The sequence below is a fragment of the Lethenteron reissneri genome, chromosome 43 (genome assembly GCF_015708825.2).
Source record: "Lethenteron reissneri isolate LAM-NWPU_2019-01 chromosome 43, ASM1570882v1, whole genome shotgun sequence".
Classification (NCBI taxonomy): domain Eukaryota; kingdom Metazoa; phylum Chordata; class Hyperoartia; order Petromyzontiformes; family Petromyzontidae; genus Lethenteron; species Lethenteron reissneri.
This window is the reverse complement of record NC_083821.1, coordinates 6470197-6485687: the sequence shown is the minus strand read 5'-3', so window position 1 is coordinate 6485687 and position 15491 is coordinate 6470197. Positions and strand designations below refer to the sequence as shown.

Here is a 15491-nt window from a genome sequence, read left to right as displayed (position 1 = left end):
TAAAATAATTCTCACGACGTTTTTATTATTTTATTATTTCCATTCTACGTGACTACCGAAATAACCAAAAAGATGAATCCCTGCAGTCACGAAAGCTTTAAATCGAAATCTTGACACTCCTTCCTGGGCAAATAACACATCGTCATTGCTGCTGCCTTACGTTCAGGAAATAATCCCTCACTGCTTGCCGCCTTTGTTTTTTTCTCCTTTGCCATTCCCAGGATCAGCTGATGCGGCTGAATCGCATGAGGAGTGAGTTTCTCCAAATGGCGCAAGACTACGAGCAGACGCAGCAGGTGACTGATCTTGGAGATACAAAAAACACACAAAAATCCCCCTTATAGCCTGTAACAGACTGTTGGGGCGAGTGCTGTTGCGAACAGCACCTATGAAGGTTGGGGGTGGGTGGCGAGTGCCACGCCCGGTTGCTTTTGTCTCCCCAGTGGCGATGTTTACACACCGCACCAAGTACTCACTTGAGGCCGAGTCGACCAAGGGGAGGCCCAGGACCGGTTCAGATAATCGTCACTGTGGTGTTGGTGGCCGTGAGCGGTAATCGAGCTCGGGTCGTAGCGCAGCGCGCTAACCGCTGCGCCACCGCTCCCCGTGTTCTGGGAGAGCACACACACAGCACCACGCCACGCACCTCCCTTCCTCCCGTATCTCTCCACGCCACACAGCCTCACGAGGTGTCCGAGAACGGAGGGAACTTTCTCCACAGCTGTTGCCAACGGCAGGGTGTCGCTGCTGCAGCATCAACGATTTTGGGCCCTGATAATTGTTTTTTTACCCTTCTATCTGGCAACAAAACTGACACCTTTTTACAAGGAGTCATGTTTGCATAGACCGCAATACCTGCAGTCATAATACAAACAAAATACATAACTCTGATATTTTTACTGGCAAATGAGGTTCCCATGGTGATTTTGGGCCCTGTTTGTCTTGATTGGAAACTCGTTTCTTTCAGACCGCTCTTTGTGTTTTAGTTTGTTGTCCCCCCCCCCCGCATCTTCGGTTGGCTACGTACGGTGCCAAAGAAGTTCAACATGCATACTACACTATATACTACTATACACTGCACTATACACTACACTTTACACTACAATGCACTACACTCTACACTACACTACTATACGCTACACCATTATACTAGATTGAAAACTATTTTTTTCTTTAGGACTGCTTTTTGTGCTTAGTTTGTTGTATTTTCCTCCGCACCTCCGATTAGCGCGTTTGGCTACGTACGGTGGCAAAGAAGTTAAACATATGTACATACATATCGTGGTCATCCATTAATCACCCTTCCTTGCACAGCCTTGCCATCTAAATTATTATTTTTCGATTTAAAGCTTTCGTGACTGCAGGGATTCATCTTCTTGGTTCTTTCGGTAAAGTCACGTAGAAGGGAAATAATAAAATAATAAAAATAAAACATAATAAAATAATATAATAATAAAACATAATCAAATACAATTCTCACGACGTTTCGGCCACAACGCAAACAGCCGTCCTCAGGTGAAGAACAGGTCTGTCGGAAAGACAGCGTCTGAATGAAGTTCATTGAAGGGGAGGCCCAGTTCATTCAGACGTGTCGGCCTTCATAGGTCAAAGGCTACACGGTGATGCCTCTGTGAACTAAATGCGGAATCTAGAAAGGAAGCTTTTCTCTCACTACTTTACTCCAGTCACAACCGGAAAGACCCGTTCGTTGGAGCCGGTGAAAAGCACACGAGCGTGTAAGGTTGGGGCTTATCGAATTGACTTACAAAGTTCATTCGAAGACACTCAAAATAAGAACGGCAAGCATCTGGGCGTTTACGCAAAAAAATCAACCGGAGCTCACTGCGCTTTTGGAGTATTCGGCTCTCGTTCGTGATGGCCAGGTCGCGATTCTTAAAAGACGCTGTACAGCCCAGTGGGAATTACCTGGTGAAAATCGTTCAAACGCAACAACCCGCTAGAATGTGCGGCTCTTTTTGACGTCGAGCATCGCTGGACGATGTGGGACCTTCACACGGAAGGGCCTCCCGTGTGGGTCGTAGAGCTTCTCTGGCCATGACTTATGGTCAGTGCGTGTCGCGATGAAGGCCGGGAGCATAGATGTGGGATTCTAGAGGTAAGGCACAAGAATTGTTATTATTTCGCTTTGCCCTATGCTGCCTGCTTGCATGATCACACAACCATAACACATTCCTACGGAGGGAGCTGGTAGGAACGTTGGGTTGCTCGGTCAATGGCCAGGGTCAACGGCGGCGTGGTGTATTCCGCTAATATGCCCGACTGTGAGGGCGGGCACAAGCCGGCGTGAGTAGGTTAAACGTTGAGTTTTATAAGGGCACCACTGGGTGACCAGCCCCTCAACACCCTCCCCACCCAGCCCCTCCCCACCCTCCCCACCCAGCCCCTCCCTCCCCACCCAGCCCCTCCCTGCACGACGGACGGACACAATAATCCCCTGTGGGCTGGTGGAACCAGTGGGTTCCTACCAGTATAACAACTGCTATGCGTCGGCAGGCGCACATCCAACCCGCTCAAAAATCAGCTTAGCTTTCTCATATCTGATTTGGTAAAAGCCCATAATCACAGCAGGTATTTTTTTTTACTCGAGTTGTTTTAACTAGGTGAGATAATGAGCGCGTGCACACGCACACACGCATATACACTGCGAGTAACTGCGCTGTTGTACAGCGTGGGGTGATGCGGCCCCCTGTGTGAGCTTTGGTGACAGAATTGCGTCGGCAGAATCGGTAAAAAATGTTTAAGGAAGAAAAAAAAACAATGCCACTGCATAAATGAAGGATACTAACGACACTTGACGGGGCCTTTAATGAAGCACAAATACATTTTCTGTTTTTTGCAGAAATTGTATCAGAAACTCGACAATATCTTCGGCGCCCTGGTCGACGTCGTGGTGAGTGTTCTTACATTTGAGTTATTATTCTCGGAGTTGCGCTCAAATTTTTATTTTTCGCTTCTAGAGCTTGGAAGTGCACCTCGCATCAGCATTTTTCGAACGTCAGACACGGCTCGAAGGCAGCGATGAATTCAAACCATTAGCAGTGCCGAATTAAGCTAGTGCGGGGCCTGTATCATATGTTATAAAGGGGCCCTAAATTAAAAAAACACGTAAATATGAAAACACACGTTTTTTTACTTGCATAGTAAAGTTATTGTATTTTTTCATTTGCTATACAGCCAGGTAATACAACAAATCGCTAACCTTAAACACCCAGTCGTTCATAAAAGTTGAAGGCGGTATAGTACTATAGTAATAGAGCAAGTGCAGAATCACTGAACCGGAATTGATAGCTTGAAAGCATTTAGCGCGGGGCCCTTGAAAGTGTGGGGCACGTAGCTACATATGTAGCTACTTTTGCTACTGGGATAATCCGGCACTGAGCAGTGCCTTTGGTATTCGTGCCACGCGATTATGCGCAAGGTACCTGTCACAGGGGCGCTATGATTCACAGACGAGTATAGACTGCACTAGTTGAACAGTAGGGGAGCAACGTTAACTATACTTACCATGTAAGACCCACTGAGCTATAGAGCTCTTTATCAGAAGCAACCTTGCCACAAATTGTAGCTCAACGAAGTGGCTTATCATCTAGAAATGTATAGCAGCCAAATAAGATGCATGCGACCAGGGGGAGAGAAACACGCCAACTCCAAATATACAGCAGGCGTCAGGGTCGGGATCGAACCCACGACCTCCTGTAGACCAGGCGAGGTAGTTAACATCTCGCCACTGTTGGCGCCCCAATGTTGCGATGTGGCTTTACCCAAACAGGTCATTTGTAAGTAATTTTCAACTTTGTAAAGTTTAGACCGTACCCAGTTACATGCTAATTTCTCACATTAACATCACTAGCCCCGGCCACTTCTTTATGACCCTTGGGCTACACCCATTTAAAACTTTTTAAAACAGTCTGCAGACCATGCTTTCCCACCTGATGACGGACGCTTGTGTTGCGCCCGCAACGTCGTGATCTATTTTATATTATACCTACGTGACTTTGCCGAAAGAACTAAAGAGTATAACGTTTATACCGTCAAGCCCGGCACACGTGGCCTTACTGTTGTATTATTAAATAACATCGCAAGATTTTTACGATGCACTGTGAAGTCGGCGGCACTTATTGTTACGTGGAACCGACCCGTCGCGGTATTAACCAGGGCAGCCGTTGAACTAGAACATCGAACCTCCGTCAGCCTTGTCGCCGTGCCACGACGCGCACGCGCTCTCAGGCACGAAGCGCACGAGTGTGTCCCTGCGTTCTAGGATGAAGAGGTTGAAGATGAGATCGATGCCCATGGCGTGAGATCACATGTTACAAGACAGAGGCAGGAAGAGAGAAAGAAAAGAAGGATGGCTAATGAAGCCATTCAGCAACAGACGGTAAGTTCTGCACATTTGTAGAGGAGTAAAATGGGGACGTGACGTCAGGTGTGCCGTTCAGTGCGATGACGTCACGTCTCCTAAGGTACTTAAGGGATACCCCGTGACGTAAGCGGGGTCACCGTGGTAACGGGAATTAGAGTAAGCAGGGTGAAGAGGGCACCAGGGGTAGAGAGGGAGCGAATAGGGAGTCTGGGGAGAAGCCGGTGGTAGCCGTAGAGGTGCTTCTCTCTCCGCTCGGTGGAGTCGGCAGACTCCACGATCCGACACGAGAGAGAGAGAGACCGGAGCGAGCCGGCAGGGACCGGACTCAGAGTAGGACCCCTAGCCCCTGGGAGTTGTGTACCCTGCTGTGTAATATTGTAACAGCTTTAATAAACCCTGGCAGAAGCCCTTAACTTACCTCCGTCTACGAGTACGTCCGTCGGAACTTCTCTACACATTTACTATTTAACAAAAAAATATCCAGGTGAGGCCCACTGAGCTACGTAGCTCTCTTTCAGAAGCGGCCCGGCCACAAATGATAGCCCAACGAAGTGGGCTTTAATACAGCAACCAAATACTCTAAACGCGTGTTTCTTAACGTGGTGGGGAAAAGCGGAGGACCCAGATGTAAAAAAAATCCACGCGACTACTGGGAGAGCATGCAAACTCCAAATATGCAGGCGTCGGAGTTGTAACGAATGCACCTCCCTGAATGCGCCCACAATTTTTAGATCTCAGTAGCTAAACGAAATTGAGCCTGGATAGTATACGAATTGGAGGCTACCTGGGAATGTTAGGTGTGTTGCAGGCTTAATCGAGGAGGTAGCCAGCAGATGGCAGCATAGCAATGGTTATTTGACTGCATATGTGCAGAGCTTTGTTATCTTTTGGTATGCGTGGGATTTCTCTGGATGCTCCCATGACTGAAACGGCATAGGGAGGCCCTCATCCAGATGTGGATTGAAGAAAAGGTGGAAAATTATCAATTTGACTCTGATTTCATCTGATGTACTAAATGATTATTCAGACAGAGTTTGTCAAGCATTACGATGCAGGATCCTCCTAATAAAAGAGCCTTGAGGCTCAGCGAGTCTCCCTTTGGATGTGGTGAATAATAAAACAATGGGGGCGAGCCACGCGCGGACTCACCGCTCTCAACTCCTACTGCTGTGCGGCCCGGTTCCTAACAAGCCACGGACCGGTACCGGTCCGCGGCCCGGTAGGGTTGGGGACCCCTGGTCTACCGTGACCCCTGCCCTAATGGCAGATTGTACCTGTGCTGCGGAAGGTGATCAGATAATTTGCAGTAATAAAAAATAAAATTGGCACATTTGGAACATGACGGTGGCACATATTTTCCAGTCTCATTGAATAACACCACCGGATCTTTGACGTACACTCTGGCACAGACGGTGTGTTAACTAAATTAGCCAAATGCCGATACATCTGCACCCTTTGTACTTGCGGTACTGGCTTCTACCGACGTATGGCTGACGATGATTTCGTGCACCAAGTATAGTTTTACATTCGGGTGGCCGAGCCGGATAATTGTGTCAGGAGTAGCGGCGGAGGGTATCGCTGCGATGATGCCTTCCTCGTATTCGTGAATCGTACGCCGAGTCTTTAAACGTTCCATGGTTCTCTTCCGGGTGACCACAGTCACCGCAAAACGTCAGAGTCTTTAATTTAACCTTCTTGTATTAGGTGTCTGCATCTGCCATGGTTCGTGCGGATTGTGGCTGGAGTACTGGAGATTCAACTGTACTTGCTGTACCTGCAGGAAGTCATGATCGATATCAATGAAATCAAGACGAGACTGAATCAAGCGTTCAGCGAAATGAACCGCGCCATCGGTGAGTCACGGCAAGACGCAACGGACTCAAGAGAGAGATCGTGAGCACTTCTTAAAAACAAGCGCTGCTACGCTCAGGGAGGAGTTTCTTAGGTTGTTTCGGTAAAGTCACGTAGGTAAAAAATTAAAATCAAATAAAAAATAAAATAAACATCACGACGTTTCGGAGGCAACACAAGCTTCCTTATTAATTTTACATTTTTACCTACGTGACTTTACAGAAAAAACCTAATAATATGAATCCTTGCAGTCACGAAAGCTTCAAATCTAGAAGCTCAGGGAGGAGTTTCTTTCCCTGCACAACGCCCACTCACCATACATCAAGGATTATATGAGTGCCAAGGAGCGGTGATGCAATGTCATAATTTCATCGATTAAAGTAAATTCTTATGCTCTCAATACACGGAGAGTATTCTGCGTGAGAGAATCGATTGTTTTCTATTCGTATATCTTGTATGTAATTAGTTTGTAGTGACCCCTGCAGCCACTAGGAGGCCCCTCCAGTTGCACAATAATCTGCAGCGAATTTTCGAGCCCTCGTGAACCCCGAATCGTGACAGTTTGAGGGGAGGTGATTTGTGTGAGATCTACTGCAAAGTGTCTTTAGATAAAAGTAAAAAAAAATCACATTTTTCAAATATCGACCGATAGACAACAAAAAAATGCATTCGTAATCGTATTGATGAATCATCATCAGCCTTGGTCAATCCACTGCTGGATGCAGGCATCCCCAAGCCAACTCTATATCTAAATATTACACTGGTCAACAAAAAAAACATTTTTTTCTGGCCTGGACTTTTGCAGCTGTTTTAGACTAAATTCAGGGTGCTGATTCCAAATCTGATCTCAGATTTGCTCTATCACATCTCATTTTTATGCTATCGGCATACCCCCTTTTCATTGATTTTACCCGAAATGAACTCTGTCACTTATGATTGCAAGTTGTTGCGAGTCGGTGACTGCTTTAATGTTAAAATATGGTGCTGTATTTTTAAGATAGTGTGTTTATAATAGAATTTTATGTAGATATCCACATTTATTTAATATTTTCTTCTGCAGATTTTATTGAAAATGCAATATTTATTATCTCAAAAACCTGATGTGATAGACAAAAACTGATGCCAGATTTGGAATCAGCACCCAAAAATTACATTAAACCCGTTGGAATACCTTATGCCAGAAAAAGTGTGTTGACCAGTGTTATTGACACCAGTATTCTGTGTGATTTGGGATTATAGAAGGTGAAAATATGGAGAATTAACTGGCAACACAAGTTATGAAAAAAGCATCTTGAAATCAAACATATGATATTGAAATAATCCTTAAAGATAATGTACGTGAATTGAGGGGGAATCATCTGCAAGAGGTGTAAGCAGTGCCATCATTTTTTAAACCGCGTCTAAAGTATTGTATGTGTCTTCTTGGTTCTTTCAGTAAAGTCACGTAGAAGGGAAATAATAAAATAATAAAAATAAAACAAAACAAAATAATTATCACGACGTTTCGGCCACAACGCAAGCAGCCGTCCTCAGGTGAAGACCAGGTCTGTCGGGGAGACAGCATTCAGACGCTGTCTCCCCGACAGACCTGGTCTTCACCTGAGGACGGCTGCTTGCGTTGTGGCCGAAACGTCGTGAGAATTATTAGATTATGTTTTATTATTTTATTATTTCCCTTCTACGTGACTTTACCGAAAGAACCAAGAAGATGAATCCCTGTAGTCACGAAAGCTTGTATGTATGTTGAACTTCTTTCGCATCGTACTTAGCCAACCGTGCTAATCGGAGGTGCGGGGTGGGTGGGTGGGTGGGGGGTCACGACAAACTCAACACAAAAACTGAGTTCTAAAGAAATGGATGTGATTTTGTTTTTTCGTGTGAATCAGATTCCACCGTGGCTCAGAGTCGACCACAATGGAGAGAGGTTAACCAACCTCACCTCCTCCCCAGAAATAACGTACGTCTGCTGCAAACACGCACACACCCAGGGCTCATCCACAATGCAAACACAAATCACCAATGTTTAGTATTTGGATGGCACAAATTTAGCAACATGCTAACTAATCGCAGAAAATTTATGTTTTGTAAAAAAAAAACTCCCCATGCAAGCTTTGAAACAAATTCATTGCTTCTAGTTTTGAAGCTTTCGTGACTGCAAGGATTCATACTCTTAGTTATTTCGGTAAAGTCACGTAGGTAAAAAATGAAAATAAAATTAAAAAAATCAGGACGTTTTGGGACGTTTCGGAGGCAACACAAGTCTCCGTCATCAGGTGGGACCGTCACAGCCAGATTAGGCAACACAAGTCTCCGTCATCATCAGGTGATGCAGCAAATCTGGCTGTGACGGTCCCACCTGATGACGGAGACTTGTGTTGCCTCCGAAACGTCCCGAAAAGTCGTGATTTTTATTTATTTAATTTTTTACCTACGTGACTTTACCGAAATAACTAAGAGTATAAAAATCAATTGCTTATTTGTAAAGCCAAAATTGAAGGTGGCCGGCCGGCTGGCTGTGTCAGAAGTCAGAGGATCGAGCGTTGAGTTGGCACTGCTGAGGGCCTGCGTTTCCTTGAAACTGGGTCCTCAAGTGTAGTCCCATGGGATGTTGGCTATCAACAACAAGGCAACTCCTATGACTAATTGGGAATGGGACGCAAGCGTAGGATTGATCACCCTGTCGCTGGCCGCCTTTGGGGAGGGTGTATAGCATGAAAGGCCGAAACACCCTAGGAACCAAAGGTTCACTACTGACGATGCGCTCCCCAAATTTCACCAGGCTCACTGTTCATGAACTCTTGGAAGTGCTTGCACAAAGGATAGTAACATCTCATCCTGTGTTCTTTGGAATCTGAAAAGCTACACTTGAGGACCCAGTTTCAAGGAAACGCAGGCCCTCAGCAGTGCCAGCTCAACGCTCGATCCTCTGACTTCTGACACAGCCAGCCGGCCGGCCACCTTCAATTTTGGCTTTACAAATAAGCAATGAATTTGTTTCAAAGCTTGCATGGGGAGTTTTTTTTTTTTACAAAACATTAATTTTCTGCGATTAGTTTGCATGTTGCAAAAATTGACTGTGCAAAGAAGAATTGCATTTGCTTCTACAATTCATTTTACTAAATTCCAACACCGATGTATAATTTATCAATTATGTTTGACCGTCACGTGACGAACCTCGCTGCCACGTACAGAGTGAATGAGAAGTGCTGCCCTCTGCTGTGTGTGGACCAGAGGTCAACTGAAGGAATGACAGCAGTAGAGGACACCACGGTGGCTATAAGATATTAACTACCTCGCCTGGTATGCAGGAGGTCAGGGGTTCAATCCCAACCCTGACGCCTGCTGTATATTTTTAGTTTGCATGTTCTCCCCGTGGTTGCGTGGATTTTTTTTTCTCTGGATCCTCCGGTTTTTCTCTCCACATTAATTTTTATTTTATTTTTCCTACGAGAAATGTGCATGTGATAAGCCACTGCTTTGAGCTGTCATTTGTGGCCAGGTCGCTTCTGAAAAAGAAGCTAATAGCTCAGTGGGCCTTACCTGGTTGCTGTTGTAACGTTCAGACACATCCCACCTGGACATCTCTGTAAAAGAGCTTCATAGCTCATCAGATTCCTTTAGTATAAATACATATTCTTATTCTGATTCTGTGTGAAGCTGGCCCAATTGTACTCATGTGCTGTCTTAGCAATGTCAATAAATAATGTGTACATGTGCTTGCGCGTTACATTTGTACATTTATAACGCCAATGCATATGCTATAGTAATATGTTTTTACCCTTTCAACTGGTAAAAAAACTGACACCTTTATACAAGGCATCATGTTTGCAATACAAGCAGTCAAAATGCAAACAAAAAGAAACAACTCTGATGATGATAATGATATGCACTGTCCTTGAAGTTGATTGGTCCACACCCGAGACAGCTTTTCTTAGAGCCTAGTCTACATTGGTGTTGGACCAGATGACGCCTTTTGGCGTCAGTTTTTGTACCAGTTGAAAGGGTAAAAACCTCTTAATATATTTTGCCACTGGTAAAAGAGGTCTCATAGTGCATATGCTATGTTTGTGTGTTGGCGTGTTGCGTTAGTCGTCATCTGATTCCATATGTCCGTGCATGTGTGCCATTTATATTTCTAGCGGCAGCATCTTGTGTGTGTGTGTGTGCATCGGCAAGTCATCTCAGTCAGTCATCCCATGGCACCTGGGTCTGTCCCATGACCTGCCAGCGGGCGTTCGACACTTCACGTGGCCTTAAAGTGTACTTAGCCTGGCACAAGCGCCGTGGTGATGTCACTGCCACTTAGTGACGATTGGCGGTTGTTGTTGTATGTCCATGTGTTTGTCTTCCAAGTAAACGTATGAATTACTGTTGTAACGCTGCGCTATAGCGTGCGTGCGTGCGCACACGTCAGACGGACAATTGGGTTCTTGTACCTTTAAAAGAAAAGTCGTGCACTACTTCGCTGTTTAACGAGCACAATCTTGCAGGACTATGAAAATGCGAACCAAGGGAATGTCAACGACCCTCTGCTGGTCGGCTCCAGGTCTCCACCGGTCAGTCGCACTCCCCCCCATCTCCATCAGAGCCCCACAGCCTTGGTCGACGCGACGCAGTTGACATCACCGTGATTAAATCCGAGGTGACACCACCCGATTAGCACGTTTGGCGACGCACGGTGCGAAAGAAGTCCAACGTGCATCAGTGACAAGTTTCTCAAATAACCCCCCCGACCGCCTCTGTCCACCCAGCGGTATGATAGAAGGGTTCGCCACCGATAGCCAATCGGCAGGTCAGGCGTGGTGAGGTAAATCGTGGGTACGCTCCCAGCCCCTTCCGCGGCGAGTTGGCCAAATGCAAGAAATTGCAGGGCCGCGCCTTTACCGCCCGCCTATAATTGTGCGACGCCACGACGATCATGCGACGCCGGCATGTTCGCCCGCTAGCCGCCACGGTTCGAGCCCCTGGGTGTGCCACCCGGCTAATGCTGGAGGTCGCGTGTGAACTCAAGAGAATGATAATAACACGACGCACCGCCCGCTTGGCAGCGGCCGTTAGATATCCGTCGACGTCGTTCACAACAATAAAGGGAGTCTGCCGTGTTGCGTCTAAATCATGTCTGAAAAAAGTAACCGGTAAAAACAAAGTTTTTCACTATAAATCCTTTATATGCGTGGCATCGGTTTTATTTTATTATTCATTTCTGTTTTTCTTGAGTAAGAGTTTCATTTTTATCACATTGGTATTTTAAATTAAATATGAATTTTTTTTCCTAAAAGGTGGAAAATTGGATCACGGGAAGTAGGTTAAAAGAACGACCGAAAGATTTGCACGGTCGTAAGCGCGCAAGCAAGCACGCAAGTGAACTTAATATAAAGGATTTAAAAAGCAGCGGTGACCTTCGCGATGACCTCGCGTTTTGTGAGAGTGACGCGAATGCGCCGAGTGCGCTCATGACGCAGTGTTGGCGCGATTGCTCTCTCGGTTGGAGACCACAACTAAATGTTTATTTCCACATTTCCTTTCACCGCAGTTATGGAAGACCAGGTGCTGCGACGTGACGTTCGTCACCGCATGCTTGCTCGTGATCTGCCTCATCGTGGGGCTGCTGGTGTGGTGCTCTCTGGCGAGATCCTCTTCGGCACTGCAGCCAATCACAGGACCAAATGAAGGCACCGAGGGCGCACGACTCTTGCCAATAATAAGCCAATGAAACGTGACGACGGCAAACGACACGAATGTGGAGCGGAGACAAACGCAGTTACACGTGTCGCACACGCTTTCGAGGATTCGGCTGCTATAAATGTCCACTTCGTTGAGCTGTCATCTGTGGCCAGGCCGCTTCTGAGAAAGAGCTGTATGGCTCAGTGGGTCTTAGCAGGTCAAATAAAAATGGTTTAGTTGAGTAGTTTAGAATTCGGCTACACAGCGGGCGCGCATTGCTGGGTTCGTGGAACCAAAACGGGGTTTCGGCTGTCTGTGATAGAACCAGACTAGCAGATGCAGCGAGTTGATGGTATCAGCTCAGTCACATAAGAGGCCGTCCATAAATGACGTCACACACCTGGGGGGGGGGGTCAGACATTTGTGACGATGTGTGACGAGGGGGGGGGGGGGTTGAGAAATGTGACATCACATCAAAATGCGCAACTTTAAATGAATATAGACAACACGTTCTACTTAATTAAATAGACTTTTAAATAAATGTTTTCTCCTACAACATCAGAGTGCAGCGCCACATTAAATGCACACTACAATAACAATAGTTTAAAGCGATGTGAAGCATATTTTATTTTGGGGGGGCAGAGCTTTGTGACGTCATATTTGAGGGGGGGTCTGACTTTTTGTGACGCCGTGGGACGAGGGGGGGGTCAAAAATTGTCCAAAATCGCGTGACGTCATTTATGGACGGCCCCTAATGACTACGGGGGGAAAAAAGGCCCCATAATAGCGGTTTTTGGGGTTAGATCGTGTAAATATATAAATGAGTCGTTAAAACCGCCACCACCCGACACAGCCAACCAGTAAGGGTTGTCACGTAAACAGAACGTGGCCAATTCGTCACTAGTACAGCATCACCGGTGTGTTGGAGAGCCAAGCCACAACATTTACAATGTGAGTACAAAGCCCCATTGTCAAACTCTTAGTTCTTTCGGTAAAGTCACGTAGGTAAAAAATGAAATAAAAATTAATAAAAATAAAAACAATAAAATCACGACGTTTCGGAGGCAACACAAGCTTCTGTCTTCAGGTGAAACTGTCACAGCAAATTTGTTTTTCATTCAATTTGTAAAGACTCCAGTTCTGAGAATTCAAGATATTGATTTACCATGCCTGCCACTTGACACACACACTTCTCAGGAGTATGAAACAGAAGAGAGTAAAATAGGTCACGACGTAGGGATTTTTAGAAGTGCTTCTGTAATGTCGGCTTCTGCCGGCTGTTCTCTAACATTGGCCGATGCAATAATAATACTCTGCAAGAATTGTAAATGGATACTTCACTTCCACTTCGTGACATTGTTGGTCGTGCTGATTGCACTGTGCTGTGGCTACACAAAAAGGCTAAATAAAACCAATGAGGGCAAAAATGTAATGTTTAAAGAAGTGATGATATATGAGCACGTAAAAAAACCATAGCCTTTAGCATTAATACCGCCTTATTATGTACTAGCTTTACTACCCGGCTTCGCCCAGGATTTGGATTCACCACGCCCGGCCGCCTTTGTCTCCCCAGTGGCGATGTTCACACCACACCAATTACTCGTTTGAGGCTGAGTCGATCTAGGGGAGGCCCAGGACCGGTTCAAATAATCGTCACCGGCTGTGGCCGTGAGCGGGAATCGAACTCGGGTCACCGGGTTCGTAGTACAGCGCGCTAACCGCTACACTACAATGCGTTACACTTCCACATGCGCGGGTCACGTGACAGATGTGACGTCACAACTCACTTGCCGTGCAAAAAATATATGCATTATTGAGCTCCCCCCCCCCAAAAAAATCCTAAAGTGTATTTTTATAATGTTTGCATGGTGTACAGTCTGGAAAGTACCCACATGGCAAATTTCATGTTTGTTGCATGTCGGGAAGTTCGCTAAATATTTTGAACAGACACACATAATCACAAATGTCCCTTTTATATATATGGAGATTGATTGATGATAAACAATACACACTTATTATTAATTGTATTCCTATGTTGTTCCTTGTTGCCGAACATATTTTAATGGTTTAGTTTTAAGGAATTTGTTCTGTAAAAAAATAAACGTAATTTCTCGTATATTGAACTACCTGCAAATACCCGTCATTGCCCGGGTATGTGAGGCTATCCCTTGTGAATGTCGAAGGAAGAGGGGTGATCTCAGTGGTGTTACAGCAACTGTCTAGAATTTTCTGTGCCACGGGGTCCTGTAATAACATCAAATATTACCTGCCCCCACAATGGTTTTTATTATGACACGCTTTCTTTTAACTCGCTCTGTTGTTGTTGTATCCTAAAATCTTGTAACTCAATTTTAACCCACTTCCCAATGTGGTATCGACTGCAAACTTTGTATACTTATGTCATACTGATGGCAATGCTATATTATATCATAAAAATAAAAGATATATATTTTAAACATTCTTTTTATATGTTACTAGCAGGAAGTACCCGGCGTTGCCCGGGTCTTAAAAATATTTCAAAGCTCCTCTTAAAAATGTAACATCAGTGCGTACTGACTGTGGTGGCACTTGCTATGATTACAGCAGTGCATACTGTGGTGGTAGCTGCTATGATTACAGCAGTACATACTGTGGTGGTACCTGCTTTCACTGCAGCAGTGCATATTGTGGTGGTACCTGCTATGATTACAGCAGTGCATACTGTGGTGGTAGCTGCTATGATTACAGCAGTGCATACCGACTGTGCTGGTATCTCTTATCACAACAGTGGTACATGCTGATTATATATCAGTATTTATGGACTGTATAGCACAAAGTACTCACCTGACAGAGTGGCGTGGTGAGGCCTGGTCCCGTGCAGAGCCTCCGGCCTCGCCTAGATTGTCCAGCCGGCCGAGGTGGCAGGTGTCCAGTTTAATACTATGCTATTGGATGTTCTTAAATCCAAAGATTTATTGGACACCAAATTGAAACGTGCCCTCCCTTAGTAATGGAATCGTGTATACAATCAATACATACAATACTCTCACAATAAACATATCAAATAGATACAAGAACCGGGTAGGGAATGGGTGAGGTGGACGGGAATGGTATGAGATGAGTTGCAATGTTAGAAGGGCACACTATCTAATCATATTAATGCCTCTTGATGGTCTGAAGAATGAGGGTGATCAATGCCAACATTGGAGATTGAGTGAGCCATGAAATGTGAAATTCGAGCCGTCCTCCCTCTACGTTTGAACCACGTCGGTGAGACTTATTTAATGTCAACCCCCATGTCGCTGTGCCCTTTGAGATTGATATAATTTGTGTTCGCAAAATAAAATTTGCAGAACTGGAGCGCTGGTACAGTTGTGAGCGCGCCGTGCTACGAACCTTGGTGCCCGAGTTTGAATCCTGGCCCAGGTCGGGGGGGGGGGCAACCCCTCCAGCAATGAAAAATGATAGAGGAGTTGTTAGTAAGGAGTTGTTAGTGAGTAAGAACTTGTCCCTTGCTTTCTTTTCGACGCGTGTGCGGCGATGGCACAGCCATCGATCGAGGGTCGAATTCGAACCGCGTTGTGTGATCGGCATCGCGCTCGCTGAAGGTGAA

The 15491-nt window shown here is 45.6% G+C and overlaps 1 protein-coding gene across 1 annotated transcript in view; it reads left to right on the top strand.

Moving 5' to 3' along the window:
* LOC133353316 (uncharacterized) overlaps positions 1 to 14355 on the top strand; it is a 37921-nt gene extending 23566 nt beyond the window's left edge. The window contains exons 6-12 of the mRNA XM_061569455.1: positions 222 to 296; positions 2861 to 2911; positions 4283 to 4399; positions 6165 to 6237; positions 8122 to 8192; positions 10726 to 10791; positions 11769 to 14355. Coding sequence (XP_061425439.1) covers positions 222 to 296; positions 2861 to 2911; positions 4283 to 4399; positions 6165 to 6237; positions 8122 to 8192; positions 10726 to 10791; positions 11769 to 11948 — 633 coding nt within the window. The 3' untranslated portion in view covers positions 11949 to 14355. The remainder of the gene's footprint in view (positions 1 to 221; positions 297 to 2860; positions 2912 to 4282; positions 4400 to 6164; positions 6238 to 8121; positions 8193 to 10725; positions 10792 to 11768) is intronic.
* The last annotated feature ends 1136 nt before the right edge of the window (positions 14356 to 15491 follow it).